The sequence below is a fragment of the Marmota flaviventris genome, chromosome 3 (genome assembly GCF_047511675.1).
Source record: "Marmota flaviventris isolate mMarFla1 chromosome 3, mMarFla1.hap1, whole genome shotgun sequence".
NCBI classification, from domain to species: Eukaryota; Metazoa; Chordata; class Mammalia; order Rodentia; family Sciuridae; genus Marmota; species Marmota flaviventris.
In genome coordinates this window covers 60,838,530-60,852,856 of record NC_092500.1, presented here as the reverse complement: position 1 = coordinate 60,852,856, position 14,327 = coordinate 60,838,530, and the positions used below count along the sequence as shown (strand labels likewise).

Sequence of the window (14,327 nt, the reverse complement as noted above, 5' to 3'; positions counted from 1 at the left end):
TTTTTTGTTGTTGTTATTGTTGTTTTGTTTTGCTTTTATGTCTGTGGTTTTGGAGTCTTATCCAAAAATATTTGCCCATTCCAAGGACTTAAAAATGCCATCTCTATTTTCTTCTGGTAGTTTCATAATTTCACATTTAACTATTTCTTTCTCATTAAGTTAGTTTTTGGAACTGGTGAGAGATGGGATCTAGTTTCATTCCTTAGCATTTGTATTTTGAAATTCACCAGCATTGTTTATTGAAAAGACTATCTTTTCTCCAATGCTTGTTGTTAGCATCTTTGTCTTGAGTCAGTGGCTATAGGTGTGTGGGTTGCTTCTAGGCTTTCTATTCTGCTCCACTAGTCCATGTATCTGTTTTTATCTCAATACCATGCTCTTTTGATTACTATAATTTTTCAGTATATTTTGAAGGCAGGAAGTGTAATGCCTCCTGCTATATTCTTTTTGCTCTAGAATGTTTTGGTTATATAGGTGTTGTAAAGAAAATAAAAAAGAGACACATATGCAAGATTCAGAGGCAGAAAAAAAATGGCAGAATGGCAGAATGGCCAAGCAACCAGCTTTATTTATATCAATAAGTTACATTAGGTCTCTGGCATTGGTAGTACACTATTATTCATTGGTTCATTAGGAAGGTTATAGAGTTAGCAACATTATGCAGTTTATTCCTCAGTTACATACTGTAGTTGCAATGTGCAATGTTAGGAGCTTTGATTAGCTCTCAAGAAAGTCTATATTTTAAAGTTACTGTTATGTGGGCATGTTCAGGCACAGTGGAGCTTGGTGAAATATTGTTGTTGTCTAACAAGAGAGTTTCAGAGCTATGTGCCTGAGATCAAGGTCAAGGCTGACAATACTCTAGCACAGAGCCTCCTCATGCAGGGCATTGCTGCAGCACCTAGGCATTCCGTGTCTTTGCACAGAAGAGTTCCTAGCAGCCAGGCATTCTGTGTCTTTGCACAGAAGCTTCCTAGCCACCAAGCATGCCACAGTCATGAAGCTATCAGAGACCTAAACACAGAACCCTTACATTTAGGGTCGTGGTTTTATATGAGTTTTAGGATTTTTTGTCCTGGTTCTTTGAAGCATGCTACTGGTATTTTGATAAAGCTTGCATTAAGTGTGTAGACCACTTTGTGTAATTTAGACACCTTAATTTTTGATACTTTTAATTGAATGTCTTCTTATGTTTTGTGACTTTCATCTTTGATTTCCTTCTTTAATACTTTTTTTTTCATTGCAAGATTATTCCTACACACTTTATGTTTTTTTCTAACTATTACAAAAGGATGTCTTTCTTGATTTTTAGATAATTCACCAGTGACTTATAGAAATGCAACTGATATTATATATTGATTTTGTATCTTGTAATTTTGCTGAATTCATTTATTACTTCTAATTATTTCCTGGTGAAACCTTTAGGAAGATAATGTCATCTGCAAACATGAACAATTTGACTTCCTCATTTTTAATTTGGATGCCTTTTACTTCTTTTCTTGCCAGAATGCTGTGACTAGGACTTCCAGTAGTAGGTTGAATAAAATTAGTCAAATAGGCATCATCATTTTGTTCCAGATCTTAGAAATCTTTAAGCTTTTCCCCATTCAGTATGATGTCGTATTTATTATGTTGGGTTACTTTCTTTCAAAATCTAATTTGTTCAGAGTTTAAATCACAAAGGAATAATAAATTGTATCAAATGCCTCTTATGTATGTATTAAAATTATCATTTTTGTCCTTCATTCTGATGACATAGTGTATCTAATTTATCAATTCACATGTTGAATGATTCTTTCATCTTTATGATGAATAACATTTGATTATGCAGAATAAAATTTTAGATAGGAGTAAGAAGTTCTTTGCTATTGCACAGAAGGGTGAATATAAAGACACTATATATTTCAAAAGCTAAGAGAAAAGAAAGTATATGTTTTCACCATGAAGAAATAAAAAGTATTTGGGGAGATATATGTGTTTACCCTTATTTAAATAATTTATAAGTTAAACATGAAAACTTCAGATCATATTCCATAAATATAATTTTATGTTCTATGTATCAGTTAAAAATTCAAAAAGAAATTTACCCACATTTTCTTTTAATTATGTTTATTTTCATTTTTTATATTTAGATCCCTAAGCCATTTGAACTCAATTTTTATATTCATATTTTAAGAAATGAGTGACCTTTATATCCAAATTACTTATCAATATGCCCTACAATATGTATTTAAAAGTTCATACATTTCCTGTAATCTTCTATCTTTATTATATGCAAAATTTCACATATAAAATAGTATATATAAATCTTTTCATTCTATTCCAATTTACCTATTTATTAATACTCCTACAACTTGATATTTTATTAAATATTTAATCCCTGATAATTGTTGTTCCTTGTAGATTTTCTTTTCTTAACAAATTCTTTAGGCAATAGTTGCTTTACTATTTTTTTTCATATATAATTTATTTTACTTACAACCATAAGAAAAATCTTGTTGGTATTTTTATTGAGTTCTTATTGAACTTTTAGTAAAATAATTGAGAACTTTTATCATTTTGTAAATAATTATTCTATTGAATCATAAAGAAAGGGTTTGTTTGTTTCTTTCTGCCTTCAGGAAATGTGCATAAGGTTTTACTTTTTCTAAACAAGAGTTATTTTCTTCAATATATTCAGTCAACAAATCCTAGGGCAGTCTAATTAAAAATAAAATGAGAGAAAAATAAAATTAGTAAAATCAAAAATGAAAAAGAAACATTACTATAGATGCCTCAAAAATAAAAGAATCATAATGGACTATTATGAAAAAATTTATGACCCCCAAATTGAATAAACCAGAGGTAATGAACAGATTCCTAGAAATATATACCCACCAAGACTGAATCCTGAATAGTCTGAAAACAAAGTAAAAATAAAGAAATTGAAGTCATAACCAAACTTCCCTCTAAAAAGTAAAGCCCAAGATAAAATAGTTTTAAAAATGAATTCCACAAAACTTCAAGGAAGAACTAATACCAATTCTTCAACTTTTTGAAAAAAAATAGAAGTATAAGAATACTTAAAAATACATGTTCTGAGATATCACTGTGATACAAAAGCCAGAATATCTCAAGTATTTTGATCATAATAAAAATCCCAACTCAGCTTTAAATTTAAAATATTATGAATGGAATGTAAAATTAGCTCAATAAGTAAGTTAGCAAACAGAGAATCTGTTAATAAAAATTTTAAGTTATGACCAGCTTTAGAAAATGAATATAATTTGTAAGAACATCTGAATATGGGGATTATGACATGTTTGGAGATAGAGAGCAATAAAGATAAGAAATTAAAAATTAGAAACATATATTTTGTATTATTCAAAAAAAGACTTCAAAATGCTGAGAATTTATTTCATGTGTAAATGACATAGAGCTTTTAAGGAGTCTAATCATAGATTAATGCTAACATAATATTAAATTACTTATTCACTTACTAAAATTATTGAAGAAATATTTACATTAAAATGTACAAATACAATGATTTATTTAGAAGATAAGGGATTTTATATTACTATTTAACTGATGACATTTTTGAGATATTTGTTTTGATATAATAATAAACATTCTGACAGTTTTCTTTTTTCAGTTTTGACATCATATATATTTATATAAACTTTCCTATAAAATTTTACCTATATTTCCATTTTTCACTCATTTATACATTTTTTAAATTTATTCTGGTTAGTTACATGACATGAGAATGATTGACATATCATAAATAAATGGAGAATAACTTCTCATTTTTCTGAGTGTACATGATGTAGAACTACATCAGCCCCATGTAGTCATACATGCATACAGGGTATGGATATCCAATCCATTCTACTATCCTTCCTATGCCCCTACCCCCTACCCTCCTTCACCCCGCTCTGCCTAATCCAAACTACCTATATTTGACAGTTTTGTTTTGAATAATAAATAAAGGTCTTTCACTTTAAATACTTTATTTCAATTCAGGAAGATTAATTTGATGAGTAAAAAAAATATGGCTGTATGCATAGTCAGAATGGAAGTGTATAACTATTAGAATCTATGTTGAAAGAAGTTAATTCAAATAGTTAATTTTATGGGTAAATCAACTGGAAAATTAGAATGACTTGTGGGATAGGTCATTGAGTTACTAAAAAAAAGTTATGAAATAAGTAGCACAGAGAACTGATTGATAACTCTGCATTGAAATGAAAAAAACAGATACTTAAGAAAAGTGATATATAAACTGAATACTTAGAGGGCTCAGAAAAGCTAATATATGAAGTATTTCAGAATAAATGACAGGTAGTTTAACTTGAATGGTATTGTTTTAAGCAAATCGGTCCTCACTGATACATAACAGAATCAAAATTAATGAATCTATTGAGAGTACTTTAGGCTTGACTTTTATTTTACATTGTTACAAGATATTTATACATATGTGTGTGTGTATATGTACATACGTATGTGCACACATAATTTTGTGTTCTCTTCATATCTCTAAACCTTAGATAATGCTCTACAATCATCAGGTGTAAATGGACAATTTAGAAAAAAAATGTATACTAAATGAAAAGAAAAACTATAAATAATTTATAATCAATTGTTTAAATAGGTTTTTTCCTGAAATTATGTTTATAATCTAAATATCTTCTAATATTCAATTCATTCTACAAATTGTACAGAAACTTATATAATTGTCTAATTATATGCTATGTTTATTTTTCTCCCTGGTTATATTTAATCCCATCCCTTTGGGTGATATTTTCAAATATATTTTTTCCAACTAAGATTCTCACTTTAAAAAAATGAAATGAAAAAAGGAAACCCGATCTAATACAGATGTTTATAGGAAAATGTTCATGAAATTAGATGTGTATCTTTAAAAATACTATTATATTTTATTCTTTTGAAGTTCTGTTTATTCCACAAAATTTAAATTTCAGAGTCTCCTAACAGATTCAGTCCTAAGCTAGGAAATCAGTAAGCTAGAAATTGAATCTTCTACTATCTTGGTATCACTGGTAGGAAGTATATCTATATCAATCTGCATATCTGTACTAATATATACCTAGGTCAAACATAAAGGTCAGACAAATAAAATGTGAAGACAAAATAGAATTAGCATTGCTCTTATTTCACAAAGATTCACAAATCATTTAGAATTTGCTTTAGGATTATCTCAAGTTAATCAGAGGAATTTGGGGGAGATTGAGACCATCAAATAAGTATTATATTATTATTATTGATTTTCAAAATGAACCAGTAATATATCACATTTTCTTTTAACCATGATAAAAATCATTTATAAATGAAAATTCTTTCATCTAAAAATTAAGTGATTTGTTATTTTAGAGCTTATGCACATATACATAGATATGTGTGAATATACACTTAGAGAAACACATATAAAATATTTGAAAATACATGGTCAAAGATAAATAGTGCTCAAAGGCAAACATGAAAAGCTCTGCTATAATTTTATTTTAAACTACTTAAATACAATACACATCAGTTAATTGGAAGCATAAAAATAAATATTAATTCTAAATTAGTTTGATGGGTCATAAGTCAAATACAATTTTAAATGAGATAAACTTTTATAATCTTACCTTATTGCAATTCTTAAGGGACAAAAGAGACATATTGAAAGTGAAAGCTCAATGTTGTCATATATCCATAGAAAGAAAACTAAGAGAAGGGAGGAAATAAAGTCAAAAATAAAAGGCAGCTTTAATGGAGATTAAAAGAAAAATTAGCATTTCAAACCCCAAAGTTTTATGAAAAAAAATATTTTTCAAAGGATATAAAGTTAAATGTCAGAGCAATGAAATAAAAAGTAAAGGAGGAAACTATCTCTTGGAAGCTGCTGATACTACCTGGGCATTCTTTATTCATATCCTTTGTATAACAAAGTAAAACATTAATTTTTTGAGAAAGAGACAATTCTGTGTAGCAGATTAACAAAGGCTTTTTCACTTGTTGATTCTGTAAGGTACAGATGAAAGGGTTCAAAAGTGGAGCTACTGAGGTATTGAGGACAGCAATTCCCTTGGGAAAAGATATTCTTTGTTTGATTGAAGGTTTAAGATACATGAAGAAGTAGCTGCCATAGGAAAGGGATATCACGATCATGTGAGAAGAACATGTGGAAAAGCCTTTTTTCCTCTGACTAGTTGAAGGGATTCTTAGAATGGTAAGGGCGATATAGGTGTAGGATACCATCATCATGACCAGTGTGACCAAGAGCGTCACCAAAGCTGAAATGAACCCCATCATCTCCAGGAGCCGTGTGTCTGTGCAGGAGATCTGCATGAGAGGTGTAGTGTCACAGTAGAAATGATCAACAATGTTGGAGGCACAGAAGTCAATATTTAGACCTAGGATGAGTGGTGGGAAGATGACAAGCCAACAAGCCCACAACTGAGGACCAGCTGAATGCAGATTTTGCTGTTCATGATGGTCATGTAATGAAGGGGCTTATACAGATGGCCACATAGTGGTCATAGCACATAGCTGCCAACAAGTAAAATTCTGATGCTCCAAGTAGGAAGGCAAAAAACACTTGAGTAGCACAACGGCATAGGAAAAGACATGTCCCCAATTGCCATAATAACCAGCAATTTAATAGTATTGGAAATTTCTAAGAGAGAAATTCCGAAGGAAAAAATACATGGGAGTCTTCAGGTCCATATCCACTAGGGCGAGTGTGGCGATGGTCAGATTGCCAGTGACACTCAACAAGTAGGTAAGAAGCAGGAAGACAAATAACACAACTTTCAATTCTGGGTCATCAGTCAAACCTGCCAGGATGAACACTGTCAGTCTTGTGTAGTTTCACATTATGGTGCTCTTACTTTCACCAAGTCTGAATGCAAAAACAATCATCATCATCATCATCATCATCATCATCATCATCATCGCTTCCCCCAAAATAACAGTGGTAACTAGGTTTGAGCTAACATTAACAAAGCAATATACCAAAAAAAGCTATGCAATGCTCATTTATGCTTTAAAAATGATTAAGCATTCCTTTTTTTTTTTTCAGGCTATCTAGTCAGAGAACTAATAAATTAGTTTGCAGTTCTACTGGAGAATAATCTATATTGTGTAGCAATTGTTTATTCTGTTTTATGAATAAATTAGAGGGAAATTAAAGGAAGTTAAAGACTAAAAAATACTTTTTCTTTCTTGATAATACATATAGTGTATTTCTTGATAATATATATAGTGAAATATATAATTTCACTAGTCATTTAAAGATTTTTTGTTGTTGTTTTTTTTAACCTTAATTTTCTTTATTTATTTTAATGTGGTGCTGAGGATCGAACCCAGGACCTTGCTCGTGCTAGGCAAGCACTCTACCGCTGAGCCAAAACCGGAGCCCCTCATTTAAAGTTTAATTAAATAAAATTCCATCACTTTGTGTAAACCTTGTGATTCTTGTTATTTTCAATACATCATTTTATTTTGTATTTTTGCATAGACACACACACACACACACACACACACACACACACACCTAACCCTCCTCAAGGTTTAGGGCTTTACAATGTACTCAAAATCTTCATTCCTTTATCATTTGTTTTCATGGTTGAAACTCAATTTCTAATAAGAGAAATGATACATAGGAAATAATTTCATTTACTCTTCTTTTTACTATGCCAGTATCTCTGGAATAGTCTCTGTTGGCAACCCCATTCTTCTTATTCTGTACCTCAATACAAAATCAGTAGGAACACTCTGATAAAGTCAGTGTTAGGTCAGCCAGGAAATTGAATAATAAGATACATGAATGTAGAGGCAAAGAGAAATAAAAGAAATTGGAATTAGGAAGTTGTATGTGGTGGGACATGAAGACATTGCTTTGTGGAAACCAAGACAGATCAGGATTCTTAGAGATGGGATATGAATAGAAGAAAAAGAAATATCCATTTATATTTATGCTTAAATGGACCTCTCTCAGTCCATTTTCTAATGCTGTAACAGAGTGTCTGAAGACTGGAAAACTTTTAAAGAGGTTTATTTTGTCTCATGATTCTGGAGTAAGGGAGGTCCAACATCAAATAGCTGCCTGAGGGAAGGAACTCATACTCATTAAATACAAAATAGAAGAAAAGCAAATGGTTCTATGCAGGAAGGAGGAAAGAGAATTAAGTTCCCACAATAAGAAGCCTATTCCTTGTTTTCTCTGATACATGGATGCTGATCCATAATGGGGGTGGAGGGAGCATGGAAGGAAAGGAGGAACTTTAGTTAGGGCAAAGGGCAAAAGAGAGGGGGTATGGAGATAGGAAAGATGGTGGAATGAGATGGCTATCATTACCCTAAGTACATGTATGAAGACATGAATGGTGTGATGCTACATTGTGTACAACCAGAGAAATGAAAAATTGTGCTGTACATGTGTACTATGAATTGAAATGCATTCTGCTGTCATGTATAACAAATTAGAATAAATAAATAATTTTTAAAAAAGAAGTCCATTAACATGATAAAGGTATTCAGGTATTCATGAAGACTCTGATAAGTTGTCCCAAATTCCTCCCACTAGACCCAACCTTTCAACACTGCTAAATTGAAGAATTAAGTTTCCAACACTTGGGCTCTGGGGAACACACTTAAACAATAGTATATACCTTGTATCCAGATTAAAACCCTGAGGCTATGCCAGTCAAATCCAAAGGGGTGATGCAACTTGCCATTATTATGACCGAATTATGGGGCAAAAAGATTAGGTAGGGGCCATGTGGATTGTTATTCCAATGTTCTTTCTTTAAATAAACTTTTAAAAAATTCTTAGAATCAACTGAGAATAGACATAGAACATACCAGAAATTCTGGGATACTTTGAAGGTTGTTCCAAGAGGAAAGTTTATAGCTATAAGTGCCTACATGAACAACAACAGAAACAACAACAAAAACTCCAAATGCCAGAGAGATCCCAAAGAAACAATCTAATGATGCATCTGAAGGTCTGAGAAATACAAGAACAAACCAATTCTAAAACTAATGGAAGAAAAAGAATAAGAAAGATCGAAGGTAATATTAATAGAAAATTTTAAAAGTACTAAGGATAATGTAATAAAGGTTTGTTTTTATAAAGATAAACAAGATTGATAGACTTTTAGCCAAACTAAGTAAAAGAAAGAGAGAGATGCGATAAAATGACAGATGAAAGAAAAGTAACAATTAGAGATGAAAAAAGACATAGCACCACAGACATCAGTGAAATCCAGAGGCTCATTAGATACTATTTTGAAAAGTTCTGGGGGCATAAATATTTAGTATTATGATATATTCTTGTTGGGTTTCTTCCTTTATAGTGTGAAGGGAAACTTTTTGTCTCTTCTCATTAATTTCAGCTTGAAATCTGCTTTGTTGGCTATTAGAGGAGCTACTTCTGCTTGCTTTCATTCTCCATATCCATGGAATATAATTTTCTGTCCTTTTACTTTAGCCTGAGGATGTCTTTGCCTCAGAGGTGTGCCTCTTGACAGCAATAAATTTTTGGGATTGTCTTTCCTTTTTCTTTCAATGTTGAGTATACTGTTAATAGCTCCCAAACTAGTTAAATTAGTTCTCTAATTTTTGAGTATTTTCTTCATTCTTCCCTAGATCTTAATTCTAATCTATATTAACATTTGTATCTCCTAGTTTTTTTTCTATTTTTCTCACGTTATATCCTTGATATCGTTATAAAAAAATTTTAACCCAGTTGTGGTGGTGTACACCTGTAATCTCAGTGGCTGGGGAGGCTGAGCCAGGAGGATAGTGAGTTCAAAACCAGCCTCAGCAAAAGTGAGGTGCTAAGCAACTTGTGAGACCCTGTATCTAAATAAAATACAAAATAGGGCTGAGGAGGTGGTTCAGTGGTCAATTCAATCCCTGGTATACCCTCCACTCAGGAACACACACACACACACACACACACACACACACACACACACACACATATATATATATATATATATATATATATATATATATTGTTTTGTGTTGATTTAACTAGTTTTCCTATTTGTGGGAACTTAAAGTTTGGTGTCCCAATTACCTTTTATGCAACTATTGTGTATTAGTAACCCATAATAGGTTATTTTATGTTTATATTGCTTTAAATTAAGCATTTATCTTTTAAGTGATACTGTTCTTTTATATAAGGAAATATCAAGTAAATCTTGTCAGTAATTATAATGATATCTCTATTTCTTCAATTCTGGTTAATCATAAACTACTGTAGACATTTTTTTTCCCAATTAGTTTAATGGACCTGGAATGTCTTATCCGGTTCATTATTTTCAGCATATCTCTGCTGGGTTTTTTTGTTGTTATTGTTGTTTTGATAGTTGCATTTGTGTTGTTCATTTTGTGACTTTTATTACAGAAAGAAAGTGACTAGCACTATTGTCATATAATTTAACCCATAGAAAATTCATACAAATTTTTAATATTACTTTCCTTCCCTAGAGAAATGTTATTTTCTGTACTTCCCTATCTCATAAGTGGAGAAAAACAGAATTCCTTGGAAATTATATATTTCAATTTCACAATAAAGGAAAACAAAATGTGTGAATTTGATTTGAAGTTATAAAGAGTTTAATAAAGGTGTGGTCAGTTTGAAATATTAAATATTATTGAGAAGGCTAATCTGACTGAAATGTATAAAGGAAATCATGAAGTAAATAAGAAGCAGCAGTAAAGCAGTTGCAGAATGTTTTATTTTCCTTTGATTCATCAAAACTTCTGCTGCTTTGAGAGAAACACAATCTTCTTTATGGAGTCATTAAAAGCGTGTTTCACTTGCTTGTTTCTCAAAGTGTAAATGAAAGGGTTCAACAAGGGCGCTACAGAAGTAGTGAGAACTGAAACTCCTTTATTTATGGACACCTCTTCCTTTGCTGAAGGCTTGATGTAGATGAAGATGCAGCTGCCATAGGTGATGGAAACCACAATCATGTGGGATGAGCAGGTGGAAAAGGCCTTTTTCCTTTGCTGAACAGAGGGGAATCTCAGAATGGTCCTGATGATGTACGTGTAAGACAGAACCACACAGACTAGGGTAATAATAAGCCCAAATACAGCCACAAATAGAACCATCTGTTCTAGCATCCACGTGTCTGAGCACGAGATCTTTAGGAGGGGACTTGCATCACAGGTGAAATGATCAATGACATTAGAATCACAGAATTCAAGCTGGAGACCTAAGCTAAGGGGTGGGACAATAATCATCAAGCCAGATACCCAGCAGGAGAGGACTAATAAGGTGCACACTCTGTTGTTCATGATGGTCATATAATGAAGGGGTTTGCAGATGGCCACATAGCGATCATAGGACATGGCTGCCAGGAGAAAAAATTCTGTTGCTCCAAAGAGAAAAACAAAAAATATCTGACTTGCACAAGCATTGTAGGTAACAGTATTGTCTCCAGTTGATAAACTGTACAGGAATCGAGGGATACAGACAGTAGTAAATGAAACTTCTAGGAAGGAAAAGTTTCTGAGGAAGAAGTACATAGGTGTCTTCAGATGGGGATCCACCAGTGTGAGGGAGATAATAGTCAGGTTCCCTGTTACACTCAACACGTAGGTGAGCAACAGGAAGATAAAAAGCAGAACTTGCAGTTTTGGGTCATCTGTTAGTCCCAGCAGGATGAAAGTGGTTATTGCTGTGTAGTTCCTCATCATAGAACTTTGACAATTACCTAATCTTTGTGTAAAAAAATAAAAATTTTATGAATAAACAGATATTTAAATTCTAGAGCAAAAGACTGTGTATAGAGAAGCCAAGCAAATCAGCCTGTTTATTTTCTCTTTTCACATCATTATTAATGTTTTTACTATTCCAATAGCCTTCCTGAATTATATGTGGATGAGCAGTGGAGATTTCCTTAAGGATTCACATTATGGTAAAACATTCAACTTTTTCTTTTATCATTTGTTCCTACAGAATTTACATGTGTGGTTAATTTGTCACAAACAAATCATTACGTGGACTGGATTTCCGATGGGTACAGAAAGATGTCATTTCATGGGAGGCTAATAGTTCTTTGTCCAAGCAAACTCTGGATACAGGGCATATCCAGGTAACTAAGAGCATGGATTCTTTTCACTATTATTATCTGGGGATTGTTTTAAGGATAAGATATTTTTCTTCTGAAAAACAAACAAATGATAATGACAACAACAGGATTCCTTATAGTGGAAATTCTAGAACATATGGATGGTTTGATATAAAACTAATTTACATAGACTGCAAGGAAATGTCCAAGATATTTACAAAAAAAGTATTATTCATTCATTTATGATCAATTATTTGATTGTTCCTCCTTTTCTCTCAAAACCTAGAAGTTAATTTTTATTTAACATCAATAAATATAGCCTTCTAGGATGTGTCTTTTTCTCATGATGCTTTTAATTCCTTTGAAAAGACTTTAGTGTCTCCTCAGCTCATCTTCACTCCATTGAGGCTTTAAACAGTTATATTGGGACTTGCAACTCCCTATAGCTTTCTGAATACCCCAATGAGTTTATTTCTGTTAGACAATGACACATTTTAGTTTTTATCTTGCCTGAAATTGCCGCAGCATTAAAAAGCAAAGTTTGGTCATTATTTAAGTGGTTCCTATATCATCTTTCTGATTTTCCTCCTAGCATTAGATTGCTATTTTTAATGTCTGTCTTTTTTCTATTCACATGTGAAATATTGGTCCTCCCCAATATTCTGTTTTCAGACCTCTCACTTCCTATGATTTCTATGAATGATTTCATCAATTCATTTGTTTTATCCTTTATATGACATACTCCAAAGATGAGATCTATTATCTATAAAAACATTAAACATATAGGTCATTTTTGGGTTGTTCCAGGACCCTCTATGGGTACCAAATCTGAGGATGCTCTAAATATTACAAGTTGTGTGTCCACATCTCAATTACCATATGCTCTAAATGATTTACTATATCTTCTTCCAGTGTTAACTAAGTTTTAATATAGAAAAATTATTTTTTTTAACTTGCAAGGCTGTTATGGAAAGTACCTTCTTTGTTTTTTTCACTTCAACACTTGTCATTTTCTTACCTGTCTTCCTTAGGGCTTGAGTTCCACTAACACTGACTACTTAAAAGTCTTCTTAAGTTCTATATGCTTTCTCCTCTGCACAGGCTAATCTTTTGATTAATACCTATCAGTCCTTCCACGTTCCCCATAGGTATCAGTTCTTTCAGGAAATCTTCATTCATGAACCCAAAGCATGTAAAATTGTGCTCCTGTGGTATTTCCAAGTATGTGTTGTTAATCCAGTCATGGAATACATCACACTGTATTTTGCTGTGCACTGTAATTACATTTCTCCTGTATGTTTCTGTAAATTTATCTAAAGTAGAAACCATATTGTATACACTATTAAATATCCTTATATTTTGGCTTATATAATAAATTTAGGGACAGAACAAAGCAGCATTGTCTACATACTGGGGAAACTCGTATTCCTTAATGCCTATTCTGATCACTTGGTTCAACGTTCTTATTTTCATATGTGCTTCAAACTACTCTTTCATTTTGAATACTTTTTTAAACAAAGGCCTGATTATGCTCAGTTTTAAACTGTAAAGATTCTCCTTTCCCAGGGTTTTCTCAGCCTGTGAACGACTCTACCTTACTCTTAATAACTAATTCCCTCTCTGCAGCTGCTGTTTGCTTTCCTGTGTCTGATAACCTCTTTCCTGACCTCTTCATTGTTAGGTACATAATTAGGATTTGCCACCATTTTACAGAATTGCTTCCCATATATAATTTTTTGAGACTGCAATAGTTTCATTTCTTGATTTTTTTTTGAGTCTGAAACCACCTACTGCATGTCTAAAGATTTAATCTCCTAAGATAGACTTTGTATATTTTTACTAAAATCAATAGTGATCCACATATATAATATGAACAGATACATTCAAGAAACTGAAGAGTATCTGAATATTCTCAAAATTATTCGATTTTTAGGGTCAATAGGAAATGTACTCTAAAAATAGGAAGTTTGTTGTTCTTCTGTTATGTCATTCGTGGTTACAAAAAAATACCTGATACATAACTCATGTTCAATAATTTTTGAAGAAATAATTTAATGTACCTTTATGTAACTGTAACTTGTATTTTAATTTTTCAAAAAGTAGAGAATGTTTCAGGTAACACTTATATCTAAAAGGCTTTCTTATATCTTCCCTCTGGAAGATCAGAATTGCTGTTAAATCCTGTGATTGTAACCAAGGGAGTTTTTGTTTTTCTTTGTTTAATTTACTTTCCTATCTATATCCCAAACCATT

General features: G+C 32.0%; 1 protein-coding gene across 1 annotated transcript; it reads right to left on the bottom strand.

Annotated features, from left to right (window-relative positions):
- Nucleotides 1-10,749: 10,749 nt before the first annotated feature.
- On the bottom strand, nt 10,750-11,697 carry LOC114086333 (olfactory receptor 6C2-like). The gene has a single exon (XM_027927581.2). It carries the CDS (start codon nt 11,695-11,697, stop codon nt 10,750-10,752), a length of 948 nt encoding a protein of 315 aa, XP_027783382.2.
- Between the last annotated feature and the right edge of the window lie 2,630 nt (nt 11,698-14,327).